The sequence below is a fragment of the Henckelia pumila genome, chromosome 3 (genome assembly GCF_033568475.1).
Source record: "Henckelia pumila isolate YLH828 chromosome 3, ASM3356847v2, whole genome shotgun sequence".
NCBI classification, from domain to species: Eukaryota; Viridiplantae; Streptophyta; class Magnoliopsida; order Lamiales; family Gesneriaceae; genus Henckelia; species Henckelia pumila.
This window is the reverse complement of record NC_133122.1, coordinates 175,666,504-175,689,422: the sequence shown is the minus strand read 5'-3', so window position 1 is coordinate 175,689,422 and position 22,919 is coordinate 175,666,504. Positions and strand designations below refer to the sequence as shown.

The 22,919-nt window shown below is 37.3% G+C and overlaps 1 protein-coding gene across 1 annotated transcript; it reads left to right on the top strand.

Annotated features, from left to right (window-relative positions):
- The first annotated feature begins 15,677 nt into the window (after nucleotides 1–15,677).
- On the top strand, nucleotides 15,678–22,725 carry LOC140890889 (mitogen-activated protein kinase 20). Its single transcript, XM_073299037.1, has 10 exons — nucleotides 15,678–16,164; nucleotides 17,646–18,054; nucleotides 18,311–18,438; nucleotides 18,533–18,592; nucleotides 19,167–19,316; nucleotides 19,434–19,589; nucleotides 20,707–20,918; nucleotides 20,994–21,095; nucleotides 21,763–21,929; nucleotides 22,042–22,725. The coding sequence occupies exons 1-10, from the start codon at nucleotides 16,141–16,143 to the stop codon at nucleotides 22,494–22,496; spliced, it is 1,863 nt and encodes a 620-aa protein (XP_073155138.1). The 5' UTR covers nucleotides 15,678–16,140; the 3' UTR covers nucleotides 22,497–22,725.
- Nucleotides 22,726–22,919: the final 194 nt, after the last annotated feature.

Here is a 22,919-nt window from a genome sequence, read left to right as displayed (position 1 = left end):
GTACAAAAGTATGACTATACAAGTCTATATGATGCTTGCAACATGAAATTTGAATTTTCTGGTACACTGGGATCAATTTCTAGAATATCATGCTCAGAACGTAGGCACCTCCAGTATGCGCACCCTGCTCCGAAGATCTAGTGGGTGCCCCCACATACTGAACCCGATCTTGGACTATCGCCATGTTGGATAACCCACATACACTACCCCGTCGGTCAAGTGAGTGTCACACAGTACCTGATCGTATAAGGAAAATACTAAGGCTGAGTGACCCTAGAAACAACCGGCTATCTTGAAAGGATAACATGTTCAATATGGTATGTCAATGTTGCATATAAACCATGAAAAATATAATCATGCATCATACGTGTATGATCGAGCGCTTGCCACTTTACCAAAAGCTATAGCTGGTGGTAATGGTGTAACTCAAATCTTTTAAATCGCACAGAAATCCAAGCGCTATGGTTTGATCGCTCTACCAAGCAGAGAGAATTATTGCACCTAACAATCTCCCTCCCAATAATTGAAATCCTTGCAATCAGTGGGAATCAAACCCATGACATTGACTTTGGTACCAATTGTAGGATCGAACGCTTGCTGTTTTACCAAAAGCTATAGCTGGTGGTAATGGTGTAACTCAAATCTTTTAAACAGCATAGCAGCTCATGCGTCATGGTTCGATTGCTCTATCAAACAGAGAAAATTATTGCACCCAACAATACGATAGATAATAATGCAATACATAAACATGTATACTCAGCTGTCTATCTCAGTCTGTATTACACTATTACGTACCTCAACTCACTGGTCTAGCAGTGCAACTGTCTACAGTCCAAGCTTACAATTCAAGTGAATATCAGATCACTATAATGTAGTAACCCGTATCCCATTTTACTAGGTTAATGATTAAACATGATTAAGGGTTACCAATATAAATTAGCCAAGTAATTAACCGGATCAGAAATGTGGAATCAGGACTTCGAAACCACCGAAGAGATCGGACCTACCAAAGGTTAGGGCATGCACACTAGTGACGTGTCGCCAGCATTTGGATATGCAGACACATGCATGAGATCGGAACTTTCAAATTAGAGATCGGAGATTCGGAACTGGACAGTTCAGAACGTGACATGCATGCAGATATCGGAGCTTTCGAACGTTTCCTATAAATAGGGCATGCGAGGCTCACAAATTTCTCGTCAATTCACTAGTTCCTTCCCTTTTTTGGTGTTCGCTTAGGAGATTCTAGCCATCTATGTGAGGCTCTGGCGTTTTCTTAGTCGCACCGGAGTTGTGCCCAGAAGTTAGAGCTTTCGACAACAAAGGATTGACTACAGACGCAGGTATAACCCTAAATCCCTAACGATAATAGGGAGTATCGATCTATTAGCTTTGTTGAGGCTTTTAGATCAGTAAAAATGATATAGTAAATATCTGCTTGTATGATTGGACCCTAGAATTGTGCTACTAAGACTGCCTTAGTAAATTACATAAGTAATGACTGAGATAGCCAGCAAGTATGCTTGCTTTTATCTGTCATAATACATGTTTTACTGCTTTGATATATGATGTTGCATGTGCATATGCATGTTGAGTCGAGTCCCCTTCGAGATAGCCTTTGTAGCAGGGTCGCTCAGCCCTATGTTTCTTGATTATATTGTCTGACACCGGGAGACACTATGATGATGGGAATTGACGCGACTGTGATTTGGACGAGTGTTTGGATGTACCCAGCGGAGGCGACCCCGGATGGTACTACATACTCATTGACGCCTAGACTGAGCAGGACTTGTGATAACCAAAGCCCATTCATTTGCATGCATCATACTAGGTTTGTATTCTCGTGCTTATTGTATTGAGCGTAGTCGCTCACGTCCAGTGTTTTGTTTTTTGGACACCCTATTCGATAGGGCAGGTCTCAGGTTGGATGGCTCCGATGGATCGAGGCAGGGTTGAGAGCCGATGTTGTGGTCACCGTGAGTTTCTCATTTTCAGTGGTGTAGATACTGAGTTTCGATTTGGTTGTATAAACAGTTTATCGATTTTGGGTTTTTGTAGTGATCCGTATCCAGAATTAACGGCTAATGCGTAATTAATCATGTAATAATGTTTATATTAAGTAAATCATGATTAAAGAAATTTCAAATGGGTTAACGGATTCCAGAAATGGATCCAGGACACTCAAAAATGGCAGGGAAGGTTCGGAGGGTTCGGAGGATCCAAACCGGGTTAGGAGGCTCCGAACCTAAGATCGGAGGCTCCGAACTGCATGGCCAGCTGTCCGAGAATAATACGTCATTGGTGACGTCATTGATGGGACTTCGGAGGATCCGAAGTCACGATCGGAGGATCGTAGTCAGGAACAGAGGATCCGAACCGGATCGGAGGCTTCGAAGTCGAGTTCGGAGGCTCCGAACTTCGCCTATAAATAGGGTGCGAGATTTCATTTTCAACTCGCACCTCTCCTTTTTCTATCTCAATTCCTTAGCCTTCTAACTTAGATCTAGGGAATTCTAAGCGTCCTTTTGGGGTTCCGGAAGTGGCATAGCGATCCAGGCATCATAGCGGAGCTGTAGCCTAATTTTGAGGCAATTGTCATCAGCGGGCTGACGAAGAACGCATGTATAGCTATGGTCTCCTTAAATTATTTAGGAGTATGCAATAGCTTACTTAAATCTTTTAGAGCTTATTAAATGATGCATGGTTATTTGCATTGTAGAGCTGATGATAGGCTCGGAACCTAGAGTGGGACTGCTAGGACTGCCTGTAATAAGGTACGTAATTACTGACTGAGATGGCCAGCGGGTCTTGCATGCTTATATGTTGCATTTGTATGTCATATTATTATGCAGCATTTGCATATCATATTGTGCATGTCCATCTTTTGAGATGAGTCATGTAGGGCTGCTCAGCCCTGTTCGGACGGTTGATGTCGAGCGCCCCGCGACCGACGGGTTAGCCGGCACTGGCATCTGGAAGACACGGTCTACGTCCGTTAGGAATAAGCAGTGTACGTAGGGTTTGATCCTCGGGTTGTACCACTCATGTCCTAGGCGCCATTACTGAGCAGTTGTATACAGTTATCCCAGATATGGATACCCGGTCATTTGCATGCATCATATTTGTATGTTTTATCCGTGCTTTCGTATTGAGCTTAGAGCTCACGTCCAGTCTTTTTTGTGTATCTGGACATCCCATTCGACGGGGCAGGTATCGGTGCAGGATTGAGCACCAGGAGCTTGGAGTTGTCAGTGACCAGTGAAGAAAGCAGGATTAGCTGTAGGTTTTGCCCTTTAGGCTTATTTAATTCGATTGGGTTGTATAATCGAATTTGTTTAACCGGTTGTATTCTGTCGATCTGCTTGTATTTAAGTCTTCCGCAGCGATTTATTTTTAATGCATGCATTATTATGCTCTAACTCTGACTAGGTAGTGGATCCGGGTTGGGTCACTACATTTATTGGTATCAGAGAGGCATGCAAAGAATACTTGGGATATAATACTGAGACTTTGGATTATCCTTGTAGGATTGGTGAGACCTAACGAAGGACGATTTGGTTCTTTGAAGAGGTTGCAGCAGAAGTATTTGCTATAAGGAATGCAACAGTGATGATAACACCAGTAGTAGCATATCGATAGATAGGTTGACTGTTGTGGGAGGTTCATCATTGGAATGCCGATCGAAGAACATATGGATTCTAGCCAGGGAATACTGGAAGACAAGATCAAGTATAACGCGTCAGATACCTCTGAGGACTTTTTGGAACGAATGGTATGTAATAACCCATGTGGTTCCAGTCCGAGGAGATTCTCCACTCGTAGTTGGAGAGATTGTTATATCGACCTTTACCAGGGAATGTTTCGAGTGTCTAAGGCATGACTAGTTGTGAACGTAAGGTCATTAAATTCATGCAAAACATGGTTTTGCCGGTATACTTGTATCGATGCTTTCAGTAGGCATACGAGAAACTTCATGTTCAAAATCATGAATTAGATACAAGAAGAAAGCTGACGGTAGATCGTGAACAGAAGAGGTCGACTGACAGGCACTGATGCAGAGCATAGCTGGTTAGCGAGCTCGAGTTATTTCTCCGAAAGTCTTGGTAGGACGAGATACCAAGAGGTTTGAGCAGGAGTATGCTTGTATCGATGCGTGTGTCTATTAGAAGCTTCATGCTCAAGAAAGAAGACTAATACGATGATTTAAATATTGTATTGATGTAGTTGTAAATAGTATTTCAGTTGTAATAAATCATCAGGATTTGGTTGTATCATTTCAAGTTAATGGTTGTACATTTTCATTGTATTTTTAATACTGTATATATTACATGGGATTGTAATAAAGGAATTGTACATAACTTGAAGTAATAATACATGTATTATTTATTCAGCAATTCGTGGATGATTGCATGATTCTGCTAAGTTTTGGCATGACGTTAGTTGATTAGTGTTCAACTATTGTAGCTCATGGGATTTGAGTGGGCCGACTATGACTGTTTGACTTGCGGTTAGTCTAGGTGTTTTCCTAAGATTGATCTAGTTAGTCAAAAGACTAAGATAGTGCCAGCGATGAGTGGACTCATCTAGAGGCGTTAAGGGTATTGTTCGGTTTAGAACATCTGGGCTTTGTTCTAGGTTGTTTCCTTAGAACAGTAGGTTGTCTGACCTTTGATAGGTTTATACTTGTGATGATGGGTTTTCATCGGGATACCGGTCCAGTATATGCCAAGAGTTGTGGACTATGACCATGACTAGACGTGATGGGACGCAATCATATGCCAGTGTTATTCTGGGAGTCTTTGTACTTCAGAGGTTGCCTAGGAGCCTTTGTTCTTCATGATTGGTAGTGGGAAGGCTACTCAGTCTAGAGTTTTGGTAACAGTCACGACGAGGTATGACCTTGGATTAGATATCAGGCTTGATATCAATGATTCGATATCGTCTGGTGTGCCAGAGATATTAGTTTGAGTGTTCTGCTATGAGAACCAGTCTTTGAGGATCTTCTTGACAAGTTTGTACTCTGAGCAGATGGGTTTTGACCTATGAGATACTGCTAGACTAGTGGTTCTAGTAGGTAGACGGATTTCTACTAGCGATGACTAGGGGTTGTCATCAGAGTGTGGTTAGAGTTTTCTTGTGTTAGGAGTCATCCAAGAACTTGGATGGGATGTTGTTTTAAGACTTCGACTCGAATACGAGGACTACTCCATGATGATTGACTTCATCTATGACGAATTATATTAGATGTTAATGATTTTACAAGATTATTTGAGATGTGAGGGAAGCGTGGCCTATACCCGTGAAGCCTTGGTGGTTGTCCAGGTGGGTTATTGTGGTAAGCTACCTTAGTCTTGAATTTTTTCACAATCTTAGCGAGGGATATAATCAGGAGCGTGTCCGGAGATTGTGAAAATATTTGGGATTCGTTAGTTATGCTTCTTGGGCTTGACGAACCGTGGCATTCATCCTGAATGAACGAGGTAAGGATAATGAGTCCAGTGATTGCGCTGAATATTGTCTGATGTTTTCAGAATTTAAGCGTAAGATTTTTCCATGGGATGGAGAATGATCTAGGTTGTTATATCACGAGCATTTCTTGGGTATAGTTTGCCCTAATATTCGATTCCAATGTACGAGGAAGCTGTCAGTAGTAAGGCGCGAGATGGTGTCAATAGACTACTAATAGTTATTGTCTGTATATCGAGTATAGGTTTGTTGGAACCAAAACGATTTGGTTATTCCAGTGTTGGAAATAGTAGACTTGTGGCAGTCAAGTCAAGATTATTGATCGAACCATATAGGTGTTGATGATCAGTGGTAGTCTGATTTGAGTTTCACTGTTGAGCAGTTGAGCTAAGTGTAATCCACAGTAGAATCGACGAGGTCGATTAGTTGAGCCCAATTTGTGATGATCAGGGTGTAGCAATTAAGAAATACTTGGGATAGTATTTTGGCGCGTAATGCTTAAAGAGATTAGTACTGGGTACAATCTCAGAGCAGTCGGTAATTTGGGATTGCTGTAATCGGTGACGATTGCAATTGGACTTGTATAGTCATGTTAGACGATAACTTGACAGTGGAGACAAGCAAGGGAGTTGGTGGTTTCCCAGGATTATGCATTCTTGTTAAGAAGAAAACTGATATTGATTCCAGAAATTACTTAGTGATAGCAATTGCGTACTCGGGTTGAGTAACGGAAGGGATCAAGTTTCTGCTTCATGTAAGAGTTGTCCAACAACAAAAGTGAAGTTTGTCAACCGAACATTTCGATGAAGTGTTCCTGTGATAACATCTAAGTATACCATTGTGTTTGGGTCCAATGAGTAGTTGGAAATGCTAACAGACATTAGCAAAGGAGACATCACTTGTCTGATCGTGATATGAGACGTTAGCTAGGATCTAGTTCTCGAGATCTAGCAGGTTATGTGACCGCTTAATTCAGTATCAACTAGCAAGTGCACTAGGTCAAGTAATAGTAAAGTGGACAAAGAGTCCAAGTATCGATCCCACAGGGACTGTTGTCAATTCTCAAAAACTAATTATTTAGCTTAATCTAGACAGAATAATAAAACGAGCACTAAAAATTAAATAAAAATTTAATTACTAAAATAAAATAAGAATTAAAATAGAAAAAAAATAAATTCAATTAAATAAAGACAACCAAGACACACGCAGGTACCAAACAAATCATGCAAACAAGTGGCGAATCCAGGATCCAGATTTAATCTTAAATCACGGCGAATTATCCTATCTTGTTTAGCAGTCTATTTCTAGAACATGTTAAACCTATTTAAGTTATGACGGATTAATTTTCATAATTCTAATCAAACATGAATGCATTCAATATTTGTGATAATTCAGTTTTCACCTAAAATCGCATATTGAAACCGAATACTATTTCTAGTCGGTTTAACCATATGTCAATTATTGGAGCGATCGAAATCAATTCCTCCTCTGTAGACTTGGAATCAATTAACAAGCAAGTAAATAGTTGATCACGTTATTCACAAGACATAATTTAAATCCAACAATCAATAATATTAACAAAAATCCAAAAATACTAAATAAACATCCAAATATTCAACATAAAATTGTCTGGCCCAATCTCACGGTCTTGGTTGAAGAAAAACTACTCAAATAACGAAAACAATATTCAACAAAAGTTTAATAATCTAAAGAATAAAGGAAGAAAAACTCGAATGAAGCGTTCTTCAATCTCCAAGCCTCTTAGCCGCCGTCTCTCTTATGCGATTCCAACTCGTTAATCACGTTCTGAACTCTCTTATTTATATGTCTTTGAAAGCCCAAAAAATAAAGCCCGAAAAGTTGAAAGTTTTAATTCCCAAAAATTTTATTTTTTTTATTATGCGACGTGCACGGACCCTGGATAATGGTCCGTGTCTAGGTCCGTGCAGTAAACTGGAAACACATATTTTTTTACGAAGATGCACGGACCCATATCCGGACCCCTGCACGGGGTCCGTGCATACATCCTTGCCAGCGCGTAGGTTTCTTAAAAAATTCATTTCTTCATTTCGAGCCGTCGGATCGAGCTGAAATTTGGACAGAAACTTTAAAACATCTAGAAATTAATTTTGAACGGTGGATATTGGATTTAAATCTTTCTAAAATTAAATTTTATTTTTTGAACAAAACTGCTCCGTAATTCATTCTTCAAAAATCCATTTTCCTACAAAATTAACCAAGAGAGTGAAATACACACACATGCACTAAAACACATTCAGCAAGTGATGCGCGATGTTTCTGAAGGATTGAGATAGTCAAGGATCGACTTAGTAGCCAATGAGGTTGCCTTTGGGATCGAAGATTTTGCAAGATCGGGACGGATCGAATTAGTTATTTCAAAGTCATAAAGTCACATCTGTGCGGACTGTTTGTCAAGGATATTGCGTTTTAGCAATGGACAAGGGTCGGTGCGTGATCGGTAGCAAGCGATGATGGTATCATCAAAGACTCTGTGATGAGTTATACCAGGTGCAATGACTGTCGAGTTTTGAGACAGAATATGAAGCGTTTCCATATGTTTGTGCACTGTGGAATGTTCCAGTCGAGCATATTGGTGGGAGCTTGACTTAGTCTTGATGTGTGCACAATCATTGCGAGTATGTAAAACTATCAGAAGGATGTCCATCGATTGAATTCATGCGTGAATAACATATGGTCGAGATGATGTAGATCATCAGAGGCGTGATGACTTCCATTGCAATGAATGCGTGGCTTCGTAGGCCAATGACTAGGAGATGACTTAGTGTCATTATTGGCGAGCGATGATAGTTTTCATCAGGACACAATATTAAGTTATAATGAGAAACGTGAACTGTGATTCACACTAGATATGGTGGACTGAATTACCAGTATTGCCTGAGAAGCTGGGTTTGCTTCGGTGGAGCATAGGAAGGATGACCAGTCTGGAAATCGTGTTAAGCAGTTACGCTGGTGTATAACTTTGTGTCAACTAGATTCTCTTGACGAGAGATTCATGTTAGGATATGTCAGCACAGTGTTGGGAATGATGTTTCCTGACTAGAAGTGTTAGACATCGAGAGATTTTGGAACCATTGAGTGGTTAGATGCCGTTAGTAATTCGGCAAATGTCGTAAGCCAATCAGGTTATGACTTGGTCTTCATCAGTCTAAGACTTTCTTTGAGACGATAATCTCGATCAAGCGGGTATTTGTATCCTTCGTGATCAGAGAGATCGTGGTCAAGATGGAAGATGTATCAGTGTTGTGATACATAAGTGCCGGAGGAGTTCGACTGTCGACCAGTAACGCAGTAATCTTCAGTTGGGGGGAATGTTAATGCGGTTCAGCATTAATGGAGCTTGCAGGAAATTCGACAAGAGTCTGAGTGTGTCGGAAGCTATTTCAACCAGGCACTCGAGCAAGGGTTTCTAGTACGTTCTCGAGGTTTACCCTAGATTTCAAGGACGAAATCTTTTAAGGGAGGGGGGGGGAGAATGTAGTGACCCGTATCCAAAATTAACGATTAATGCGTAATTAATCATGTAATCATGTTTAGATTAAGTAAAACATGATTAAGGAAATTTCAAATGGGTTAACGGAGTCCAGAAATGGATCCAGGACACTCAAAAATGGCAGGAAAGGTTCCGAGGGTTCGGAGGATCCGAACCGAGTTAGGAGGATCCGAACCGGGTTAGGAGGCTCCGAACTGGTTCGGAGGATCCGAACCTGAGATCGGAGGCTCCGAACTGCATGGCCAGCTGTCCGAGAATAATACGTCATTGGTGATGTCATTTATGGGACTTCGGATTATCCGAAGTCAGGATCGGAGGCTCCGAAGTCAGGAACGGAGGATCCGAACCGGATCGGAGGCTCCGAAGTCGAGTTCGGAGGCTACGAACTTCGCCTATAAATAGGGGGCCGAGATTTCATTTTCAACTCGCACCTCTCCTTTTTCTCTCTCAATTCCTTAGTCTTCTAACTTAGATCTAGGGAATTCTAGACGTCCTTTTGGGATTCCGGAAGTGGCATAGCGATCCAGGCGTCGTAGCGGGGCTGCAGCCTAGTTTTGAGGCAATTTTCATCAGCGGGCTGACGACGGACACAGGTATAGCTCTAGTCTCCTTAAATTATTTAGGAGTATGCAATAGCTTAGTTAAGACTTTTAGAGCTTATTAAATGATGCATGGGTATTTGCATTGTAGAGCTGATGATAGGCTCGGAACCTAGAGTGGGACTGCTAGGACTGCCTGTAATAAGGTACGTAAATACTGACTGAGATGGCCAGCGGGTCTTGAATGCTTATATGTTGCATTTGTGTGTCATATAATAATGCAGCATGTGCATATTATATTGTGTCTGTCCATCTTTTGAGATGAGCCATGTAGGACCGCTCAACCCTGTTCGGACGGTTGATGTCGAGCGCCCCGCGATTGACGGGTTTAGCCGGCACTAGTATCTAGAAGAAACGGTCTACGTCCGTTAGGAATGAGCAGTGTACGCAGAGTTTGATCCTCGGGTTGTACCACTCATGTCCTAGGCGCCATTACTGAGCAGTTGTATACAGTTATCCTAGATATGGATACCCAGTCATTTGCATGCATCATATTTGTATGTTTTACCCATGCTTTCGTATTGAGCTTAGAGCTCGCGTCCAGCCTTTTCTATGTATCTGGACACCCCATTCAACGGGGCAGGTGTAGGTGCAAGATTGAGCACCAGGATCTTGGAGTAGCCAGTGACCAGTGAAGACAACAGGATTAGCTATAGGTTTTTCCCTTTAGGCTTATTTAATTTGATTGGGTTGTATAATCGAATTTGTTTAACCAGTTGTATTCTGTCGGTCTGCTTGTATTTAAGTTTTCCGTATCGATTTATTTTTAATGCATGCATTATTATGCTCTAACTCTGACTAGGTAGTAGATTCGGGTTGGGTCGCTACAGTTTTAATCGCCGATTATATTCCGTCGGTTTAGTTTGTAAACTCGATTTTAGTATCCGTTGTTTATTTTGATTTATCGCCTTATATAGTCGACTTGTTTGCATTCTTATTAAGTCTTAGTAGGTGATCCGTGTAGGGTCCCTACATATAACGCATCTATAAGTCTAAACTAGACTAATAGTTGCTCCCAATAGCTATTAAGAGTCAAGAATTATATTTCAGTCTGTTCTCAGCCCGTTGATGTCGAATGTCCTGATCCAAATACAGCTCCGCTACAAGTTTCGTAGCACCTCATTAGTACCCGACCCTCAGAGAATATGGTTGGAAACACTTAAAATATGGACTAATATTCAAAATACCTCTCAAATTAGCATCTGAAAATGAGCTTTGGACGTTTATTGATAGGCTAGAGATCGGAAGGTCCGATCTGGGTTCAGAAGCTCCGTTTTGGACATGAATTCCACGTGTAGACAACATTTTGACTCATAGAGTTCGGAAGGTTCGAACTGACACTTGTTCAACCTACCATGACACATGTTCTCTGCTGAGTTCGAAAAGTCCGAACCGCTTATGCTGCTTTCGAACTGTTCGGGCCCCTAGGACCCCCTGCCATTTTCGGACATTCTAAAACTGATTTTACACTTATTTTCTCAAATAATGACTTTTAAATCATGTTTTGACACTTTTAAAATTTAGCGTACTTTTATAATATGCAAAATGAAACTCAGGTTGCTACAGATGATCAAAAATAAAAAAAAAAATTGTAAGTTACCGAACTAAAATGTAAATTCATTATTTACATAACCAAAGTAGAAACTATACAAATTACATGACAAAAAATATAATTTTTCCACGAGATATGTGTACTTGTGCATGGCTGCCCAATCATAAATTCTTTTGAAAATGCGAATAGGCCATTATCATAGGGATGTGACCGGAAGTTGAGCCATCGAGATCATGCGGTTCAAACTTCAAACTTCAAACTTCAAATTTCAAACGATGTTGTATTCTTTTTATTACATAAATAAATACTTTGATCCCAACAAATTTGAAAATAACTTTAAAGAAAATGGTAATTCATTGCTTCGAGTAAAGTGCAACAAAACACGACCAAAATTATTACTCTCTATTTTATTTCATTGATATTGATAAAATAAAGATTCCTCTTATATTTTATGAATTTAATTTTGTTTTACTTGTTATGGGATATAATTGATTAATTAAGATCAACAAAATGTTGATAGGCCAGGTCCCTTTCTAAGACGTTGACCGAAAGTTACGTCATTCTCAGCTTTTGGAAGAAAGGTGCTCGTATTATCATTCATTTGGAGACAAAACATTTTATAATAATGATAGGTCATATATGTATTTCAATTTCGATCATTTATCGGTCATTGTCAACTATAAAGAGAGAAAAAACACGAACATTGTTAAATATAACGATTTTTTCTACTTCATATTACATGTATTGTTAAATTAATTACACATACAAAATATTACAATCATATCCGTTTCAATTCACAACGATCACGTTGTTTTTTCTCTTCATAATAAAAGATATTTTCTTATCATGTTGATAGGTTGTCTCATTTCCCGTGTGACACCATATTAAATTCATTGGTCTGTATGCTTAGTAGAAAAAAATCTCCATTAATGCATTGATTAATTGCAAATTTTGTAAATATATCCTCTCTTAACGCTTACCTCAACGCAGAGGCGGCCCTGGGAGAGGGCTACCAAGCCCAAAAATTTTGAAAAAAAATGAGTGGCTCAAAATTCTTTATATATATATATATCAAATAAAATATTTCTAAAAATAAATCTATTATACCCAAAATATATATCTTCACAATCTTTCTTGTCGATCAAAATCTTTCTCTATATCTATAAAAAAATCCGCTCCATGAAATTGGTGAAGAGAAAAATCATTGGCCCATGTTGTCTTGCAACACTTAGGTTTATATTTCACAATCTCACGAGAAACTCTTTTTTTTTTATTGGCTCGGGTTTGTTAATTTTTTATTATTGTTATTTAGTGTTTTTTAGGTATATATGCTATCATGAATGATGTAAAAGTTTTTTTTTTTTTTTTTTGAAAAAGTAGTTCTCGTGAAAGACAAATTATTGATCGAAAGAAGCAAAGTTTATAGTTTCGTTCAGGGCCTCTAAACAACAAGAATCGACTCTGACTCAACGTTCAATGCAGTAGAATCGATAAACAACATAGTAAAATTCATCTCAAATAATTGAATCGTGCAATCAAATAATCAAACACAATTCGATACAATCAACTCCTGATAAATAGATATAAGCTCGCACATAAGCGAGAGTCAAACTTTGTATCTTTTTTCAGAGTGAGAATCTGAAGGAAGCCAACTTTTAGCCAACATGACACGTACCATTGCGTGTTATAAGATATTTTTTTGTTTGAAATGAGACTATAATGAATGAAAACTCTCGTAATGCACTTGAATAGATATATTCGAAAGCAAAGGATGATAATTACAACAAAAAATAAATCAAATATTAAATTTACACATTACTTATCTACATATCAATAGATGATAATTACAACAAAAAATAAATCAAATATTAAATCTACACATTACTTATCTACATGTCAATAACGAATTATAATTAAATTCAATTTTATCATTATTAGATGAACTTGAAATCCAAGTGACATAGTTGTTGGGTGCAATAATTGTCCCTACTTGGTAGAGCGATTGAACCATAACGCTTGGGCTGCTGTGCGGTTTAAAAGATTTGAGTTGAACCATTACCACCAACTATAGCTTTTGGTAAAGCGACAAACACTCGGTCCTACAATTGGTATCAGAGCAAAGGTCATGAGTTCAATTTCCATTGATTGCAAGAAGTGCAATTATTAGGAGGAAGATTATTGAGTGCAATAATTGTCTCTGCCTGGTAGAGCGATTGAACCATGACGCTTGGGCTGCTGTGCGGTTGAAAAGATTTGAGTTGCACCATTACCACGAGCTATAACTTTTGGTAAAGCGACAAGCGCTCGGTCCTACAATTGGTATCAGAGCAAAGATCATGAGTTCAATTCTCATTGATTGCAAAGAGTGCAATTACTGGGAGAGAGATTATTGAGTGCAATAATTGTCCCTCTTGGTAGAGCGATTGAACCATTCACGCTTGGGCTGCTGTGCGATTTAAAAAATTTGAGTTGCACCATTACCACCAGCTATAACTTTTGGTAAAGTGGCAAGTGCTCGGTCCTACAATAGTTATTATGTAAACTATAAATTCATTTCTATAACATAAAATATTTATACCTATATAAATATGTAAGAGATAATTTGAAGTTTATGATCTTACTTCTCTAAACAACAAAAATACATTTAAAACCCATAGATTTTAAATTCATCAATCCAAACACAAACTCATATTATTTTGTTTGAAAATATTGTTTTTCTTTTTAAATGTTACTAGTAAGATCTTACCTATCTTGATAATATATTCTAGTTTTTTCCCTTTTAAAATCCTAAAAACTTGCCGTGGCAACCATTAAGTGAGCCTCATGAATTCGGGACCAATTGACTACACTGGACCATTTCATTCAGGCTGGTTTGGCCCAACCCATTTGATCGACGATTAATTTGAGCTTGGTCTGAATTAATCTGTAATTGACTAATTGTAACCAAACAAACTCTTTGGATCTCTTTCGCAGATGAAAAATATTATTTTTATGTTAAAATTATTAATTTTTATTATAAATATGATTGATTCGGTCTTTTTCATGGATATAGATCCGTGAAATCATTTCACAATTTCTCAAATCAGACCAAACGTAATTTAAGATAAAAATCTATCAACATTGTAAATATCTGTCATTTTAAAAATAATAATAATAAATTTCTGCAACAAAAACACCCCCTCAAACTAAATCGACTTTCTTGAAAAGAACAAAAAACTTGGGATCATTCATCCACTCTTGTTTCACGAAGTAAAGTTAAGAGCGACTTTTGGCTTTTTTTGTTCATCTTTTCGAGATTTTGATTTAGAACTTTTTAATTTTGGTTTTAGCCTTTCGGTTAGCATTCGTGATTCATTTGCATTGCCTTTTTAAGAGGCAATGTCCCCATCTTGCCTGCAACGATAGAGATACGTTTGGTCAAAAAAATAAATAATAATTTGTGGTATATAATATTTATGTAAGTGCAAAAATGATTTTTTCCCCACTATAATTTTTACATATTCAAATATAAAATGACTCATACCCAACATACACTGATTTTTTAAGTTCAACAAGTCTATGATTCGACTTTTATCAGGAAGTTTTGGAGTGACGTAGATTTGTATTCAATTTCAACAATAATTATTATGATTTTTTTCGTCACAAAACGTATATATTTAATGAAATTAGAAAATTTCAAATTTTAGTTTTAAAAAAAATTAGCTCACTTCTCACGAGGAAACAAAGTGATGATTTTCATCAATTATTAAAGTTGCAACACATCTGCCTCTTTTATTAGCAAAGTTTCATTTTCATTACCCTCTGTCCATGTGTAGAAATTAAATCATGCTTACTATTTTATTCATCATTATTTTTGTCTAATCCTTTCATTGTCAAGTTGGTCTTTTACTCTTTTATCAATTATCAATAATTGAATTAATAATTAGAAGCGGAAGTCCCACATAAGGTTCATTTTATTATTTATTAATTATTTTTAAAAATAAAATAATTATAGTTGCTTGCTTATTCATCCAATAATCATATATTTTATGTCGTACTGTAGCGCAAAAATAACAAAATTAAACATCTTGTGAAACAGTTTCACGAATCTTTATATGCGATCTAGGTCATTTTTGCTCATATTTACAATAAAAAGCAATAATTTTGGCATAATACTTATTCAAACGATCCAAATAAAAAATATATCTCACAAAATTTGACCCGTACGATCGTGTCACACGAATCTTTGCGAATTAATAAACAATTAATTAAATAATATTCTATATTAAAGAATTTTATTCATTTCGGTTTCAAACTTCGATTCTCACGTTATAATTAGATTAAATCTTATACAAGAGAGTCTTACGAATTATATATGCAAGATGAGTCGAATCGATGTATATTCGTTACACGATTATTTGTATTACAAAGAATGTTCAACATTTTTATTATTTTTTTAAAAATATTTTGATAAATTTGTGTAAAAAATGTAGATAGAAAAAACGTACACACCGTATAAATGGAAACGTACAAGCAGTTGCACCGCAGCTGTCTGTCTTTTCAAAACCTCTCAATATCTCCCAATCTCTCTCTCCTGTCGGTGATAGATCTCAACAACGCCACCCTCCATCTACCCCACAGCTCACCACCAGAAATTTATTCTTCCTTCAGATCCATAAATTCGCGAGCGAGGCTTTGTATGGGTTCTCTCCTTTCTATTCATCTGTTGGGGTGTTTTTTGATGGTCGGGATTGTTGTTCTATGATTGTGGGTGAGAAAGGAGGAGCGGGATTGCGTTGTATGAAGGATCGGTTCCTTTTTGGCTCTACCGACAATTCCAAGCGCACGAGGTGGGACTTTTCGTTTGCCATTCGGAGCCGCGGTCGGTGGGGGAAATGCGGCTGAGCTTTCTTTGAGATCTTCCGGGGGATGCAGTTGGGTTTTTCTTCTGGAATTCGTTGTTGAAAAGGGTGTCCGCTGATATCTTTTGTGGGTTTTCAAATTCCTTCACAATGCAGCCGGAACACCGAAAGAAAGTGAGCGGGTTATCCATATATTTTTTATTCTACTTCGACAAAAAATTGTGAATCTTAAAGAAATTGATTTTGGGTTCTTGTTTTGTGTGAATGAAATTTTGTGCGCGGTTCTTGAGTTTGAGATTTGGTTGTTCTTGTTTGTTTAAATGGTTTTCGTTTTATTAGGTTAAATTGCAAAATTGAGTTTGATTTCTGGAAATTTTACACATCACTGCGTGGCTATGATTTAGTTATTCATGGCCTGATGTTTAAAGTGAATTAGATGTTCAATACTTAATAGATTAGGCTGATTATGGCGAAGTGATAGATAATTGGATATGATTTTTGTTATGCAGATATTTGCAACTATATATGTAATTATGTATATATTTCATGTGAATGTTTTGCATTGGAAATTCTTAATAAAATATACAAGTGAATGCATCTATTCTTTTCCTAGTTATATCTCCTGGTATTTTTTATGCACTTCACACTTTCATCATAAATACTTAATTCTTTGGCATAAAGTGGGTGGTTAAGTTTCACTCCTCGTTTTCCCCTTCAATTTTTTTATATGGATCCGAGTTATTTAATTCGAATGGTTGCTTTCTTTCTCCTGGTTGAAATCTGTAGTGTTAACTGAGGTGAAAAAAGATTTGAGTTTCATGCTGTATATTATGTTATTAACATTGAGTATATTAGTTCGATATCATATATCTCGTTTACAGCTCTTTCCTGTGTGAGGGTTTACTTATCACAGCTGTATATGTTGGTCTTACGTTTGCTTTAACTTACAAAAGGGTGAAGGACTATAATTTTATCTCTAATTTTTTCGATAAGTAGTTTGTTTGTTAGTTTGTTTTTTGGGTTTAATGCCTATTGAGGTTTGGAAAGAGATGCTTTTGGATCCACCCGAATTATCAAACTTTGATTGATCTGATTTCGTAGCCAGTTTTGCTGTAAACTGGAAACTTCTAAATGCTCTTTGTACTTAAAACTTGACTTAGGTAATTCACACAGGTGGGCTTTATAATTTTATTCCTTTCATAGAATCATATTGGCTGACTCTCTATTGTAGTTAGCAGCTTACTACTCTTGAGTGCATTTCTACTGGTAAGTTTATGAATTGACTTTTTTGTTTGGGCCAACCTCGTTGTGGGATCCCATGGCACACAAGCCACTTACATATTATTTTTTCAACTTTCAGAGAGTAAGGGGTTAACCATTAACTTTTACTAATATTGGAAGTGTTCTCTGTGATTCCTGACCATTTTTTCCATCACATTGCATTTATTTGGAAGACCTTGTGTTACCTTTCAGCTCATATGTTTACATGTGCTTTTGTTGCGCATTTCTCTGCATATGTGGAAGGAGCATATGTAATGAATATGTTATCCGAATTGCATGTAAAGGCACATTTATTCTTACTTGTCATTTGATGTTCAACATAAACTGTTAGTTTTAATCATTAAAAACTGAAAAATTCTTGTTCTATGCAACAGAGTTCGACAGAAATGGATTTCTTCTCAGAATATGGTGATGCAAGCAGGTATAAAATTCAGGAGGTCATTGGGAAAGGAAGCTATGGTGTTGTTTGCTCAGCAATCGACACCCATACTGGTGAAAAAGTGGCAATAAAGAAAATACGTGACATTTTTGAACACCTTTCTGATGCTGCTCGAATTCTTCGAGAGATAAAGCTTCTCAGGCTTCTGCGACACCCCGACATTGTTGAGATTAAACACATTATGCTTCCACCTTCCCGAAGAGAGTTCAAAGATATCTATGTAGTTTTTGAGCTAATGGAATCTGATCTACATCAAGTGATCAAGGCTAATGATGATTTGACACGGGAACATTATCAGTTTTTCCTTTATCAATTGCTTCGTGCCCTTAAATACATCCATACAGGTGACTCCTGATATTTTTCTGTATTCTATGTATTCTCTTGTTGAATATGATGGTAGATTGCAAGATAAGCCTGATTTCATATCAGTTCTCATCTGCTGCTTCTGTATAATCTCGAGCTTCTACCATGACCAGTGCAATTGTGATTAAAATTTGATTTTCTATTGATAGATGATGCCAATGGCAATATGTGTAGAATGATGTTGGTACTGTTTGGCAGCCTTGTTATACAATCTCTGATGAAGGTTTTTCCCTGCAGCCAATGTATATCATCGAGATTTAAAACCGAAAAATATTCTGGCAAACGCAAATTGTAAACTCAAGATATGCGATTTTGGACTGGCAAGAGTTGCGTTTAATGACACACCTACAACAATATTTTGGACGGTATGTAAATACAATTCTTTACCTTTCTTGTTCATTACCCTCTCATCTGTTTGCTTGCTTCTATTTTTCAAAAGTTTGATGGCATCAATAACAGGATTACGTTGCTACTAGATGGTATAGGGCTCCAGAATTGTGTGGCTCATTTTTTTCGAAGGTATATTTCTACACTTTTCCTGCTTTGCTACCTGGTCGTTCATTTTTAGTCAAATGTCTGCATACTTTTTTATGATTTGACTTATTTTTATCAGACTCTTAATTTTTATTAAGTGTATGGTTTTCGCATTTCCATGTCAATGTACTTCAGTTTTCTCTGATTTAATTGATTTTGTAGTTTCTTTTGGATGTTGTTTAAAGATCATTTTTGTAGCCCAAAAAAACATGTTGATTTCGTGAAAAGGGCTTTTGTGTTGATAACTATTTGCCAAGTTGTGAACCTTTTCACTTCATCATATAGTTCAAAATTGAGGGTCTAATGTATGAGTACAATAGACTCACATTAGTCAGATAGATGAGAGTAACCGAACAAAGTTTTAAGTATGAATTTAAGCGGTGGTTTGTTTTTTTTGGTATTCTAATATTGGTTTTGCACCCTCATCCAGTAGTTCTCATACATGTTGCACGTTTATAGGCTTTTAATTTATTGATGCTTTATAGCATTTACATTTCCACATTAACAAGTGCTGATATATCAAGGTTTCTGTTTGTTTGTACTTTGTATCTTTGTTCAGTATACTCCGGCTATAGACATATGGAGTATCGGCTGCATTTTTGCTGAAGTTTTGACTGGGAAACCACTTTTTCCTGGAAAGAATATAGTTCACCAACTTGATCTGATAACTGATCTTCTCGGCACACCTTCAATGGATACCATTTCTCGAGTATGCATCAGTGAAACCTGTTCAGTAGTATCAGTAATTTTACAATTTACAAGTGTTATGAGTAAGCTTTTTTGATCCAACGTGTTCATTGTTTTAAAATCTTGTTTCCTTATTAAGGTGCGTAATGAAAAGGCTAGGAGATATCTTACAAGCATGAGGAAGAAGCAACCTGTTTCCTTTGCGCAGAAATTTCCAAATGCTGATCCTTTGGCCATTCGACTCTTGGAGAGGTTGCTTGCTTTTGATCCCAAGGACCGTCCAACTGCTGAAGAGGTTTGATATGGCCTAGGTTCTTTCTTATGAATATTTTCTATTTTAAGTCATTTGAAATTCAGGAACCCTAGTTGATCCAGTTAAGAAGAAATATAAGTTATGTTGTAATTCGTTATAATCTTCAACCATCTAGGATTCTTTTAAATGCTTGACCACTCGTACCTTTTTCTTCGGTATGCTTTTGAAACCATGAAATTTCGGTGACTGAAAAATTTAAATTTCTTAAACGTTCGATAATTACCCAAGTAACACTTGAATTGACTGTCCAACCAGAATGTTATACAGTCAGTGATCTGTTGTCTGAATTCATATATTTTGAGAAGTAAAATGTTTTAATGTCTCGAAGATACTGATCGTTACTGTTTTTCTTCAAATTAATAATATTTGTGTTTCTTATCAAAAAAAAAAAAAAAGAAGATAAAAATATTCAGAGTGCTACAAATTTTCTGTTAACTTTACCCTTAATGAGTGATTTCCTGGAGACAAAAGTCAAGTGTATATGAAACTAGAAGAAATGATGGACCTTGTTTTCATTCCTCTAGACAATTGGGAAGAGATAGTTCAGAATTTGGTTGCTAGCTTCATTGTTGTGATTCCATGTGCTGCTGCTCAATGTGCACCGTCAATTCTTGACTCCTTGTCTTGGTATAAATCTACTTCTGGGGAATCCCTTTTTCTGCTCCGCTGAAATCGAAAGGGTAGAAATACAAAGGAAAAGAAATACGAGAACAGATAAGGGAAGATATGATCAGTTTTATGCAGAAATAGCCCATGAGAGAATTAGTGGCTTAGTAAATCCTATCCGGTGTTGTTCCAAGTCACGCTTTGTGCAATATTGTTGGGTGAGGGGACCTTGTCTGGAGTAGTCTTAGAAAAACCTTGTCAAACCAGGAGCAAAAGGATGGTTATGTTTGTTAGGTAATTAAAATAATTACCTTGGAGTTTCATTTGATCACACCCATCTTTCATTCTTGGCCATTCATCTATCTACCATGATTCTAATTGTTTCTATCAGGGTTTTGAGATACGATTACTCTCTTTCTTTTGATACAGGATATCCTTTTAGTGATATTTGTGTTTTACAAATATATTTATTTATTTGTTTTTCCATTTTCAGGCACTTGGTGATCCTTATTTTCAGGGGTTGGCGAAAGTTGAGAGAGAACCGTCTTGCCAGCCAATTTCGAAGATGGAATTTGAATTTGAGAGGCGAAGGGTGACAAAGGAGGATGTTCGAGAGTTAATATTCCGTGAGATACTGGAGTACCATCCTCAGCTGCTGAAAGATTACATCAATGGAGTTGAGAGAACTAATTTTCTCTACCCTAGGTTATAACTCTCCTCTATGTACAACTCTCCTTGTTGTATATGTTACTGATCTTGGAACATTAACCTTTTATATAGTGCTGTCGACCAATTTAAAAAGCAATTCGCTCATCTGGAAGAAAATGGTGGTAAAAGTGGACCAGTGATCCCACTTGACAGAAAACATGTTTCTCTTCCTAGGTATATGCAGAACGTGGTATTTTTGTCTCTGTTCTTTTTCCCGTTTTGTTGTGATATAGAAGTCATTGAAAAGTGTCCTCCATGTACACATCCTGGTAAATTTGCTGCTGGTTCAGAATTTTTTCTGAGCTGGTTGCATTCAGTGAGTGCTGCTCTGGCGATTTCACTCATTCTCGAGCTTGCATCGGGAAAGGAATGAGTTTCATGTCAAATAATTCTCTATAAACAGCCCTTAATATGTTGCTTACATAGTTATATTTATTGTGGCCCTTTATTTCGTTTTGTTGTGGGATTTCTTCTGGTGCTTTCCATATGTTGGAGACGTTAATTATATAACCTGACTTGGGATTGTTTAACTGAATGAATCCACTGAATCGATCATAAGTATACTTTTCTTCCACATCATGGAACTTGGTGCAATTCTCTGATTGAGTTAAACGGTAAACCTCGTGTGTGTCAAAGTGTCACCAACATAACATGAGTAGATCTCTATATTCTAAACTAATAGTTGACTTATCCTGACAAAATCATCCCACTTTATTACAATTCAGCTCATTTTACTTCCATAGAACCGGCGACCTTTTGGTTGTATTTTCAATCATGTTTGGTCTTTTATGTGCCAGACCTTTTGTGCGGTTGTGCATTATCAATTCTTGTAATGATGCAGGTCAACTATTGTACATTCGAATACAATACCTCCTAAAGAACCGTCGATCATTGCAAATGCGATAGACAGACAAAATGAAGAGTTGTTTAGCTGGAACTCTAGAGAACTTACTGGACTTCATAATGGTTCATCAAGGACCATACAACCACAACAGAGAATCACACAAGGTATTTTTGCTTTTTAAATGCCAAAACTTCACCGATTGTTCCGTTCCAGTCGAGTCATTCTTGATTTATAAAGTAGTATTAACAACGGCTTGTGAAATTTTTCGCTTGTCAGCTAAAATTGGGAAAGTTGCTGGTCCAGTTTTGCCTTACGAGAACGGGGATGTCATCAAAGATACATATGATCCTAGAAATCTAGTTAGAAGTACAGTCCTTCCCACCCAACCTCCTCCGTTAGCTTACTACTACCATAGAAACGGTACAGGAATACCAGAAAGATCGGCTGCCAAGACAGAGAGAGAACTATCTTCGTCACACAACAAACAAATACCAAACTGCAGCATGGCCTCCAAGTTTGCTCCCGATATAGCTATTAACATAGACAGCAATCAATATTATATTGCTCGAGCGGGGGTGACTCAGGTGGACCATGTTGAAGATAGAGCTGTGATGATCGACGCTAATCTACTGCAGTCGAAAGGTCAATACAGTGGGCTTGGCGTAGCAAATATGGCTGCCCACAGAAAAGTTGGCGGGATTCAGTATGGTATGGCAAGGATGTACTCATGAAAGGCTTATGGTCGTTTTTAGAGGATGGTCTGTGTACATTGTGATTGTTGGTTGTGCATGGTGTACAGATAAGGGAAAACTTTGGTGCTTACTGCTGAGTTTCCTTAAAGACAAAACAGTTCCTCTTTTTATTTTTTTTGTGCAAATTTTAAGATAGCAGCTACATTTAATCAGTTATAAATTAGTTTGATTTGTCGAAATGGAGCAACCTTTAATTTTGTTGGTCATGAGTTTGATAAATGTATTTTTTTTTTTTTTTCATTTTATGATTTACTTACAAAATCAAACCTGAACTCAATTAATGCTTCAAAAGTGATACGATAACCTATTTATTTTTAGTAAAGTTCTTGGAAATTCGAAAAAAAAACAGTAAAACTGTGATTCATTCATGAAGAGGTACTGAAAATAAAATTGCTTTGTCCA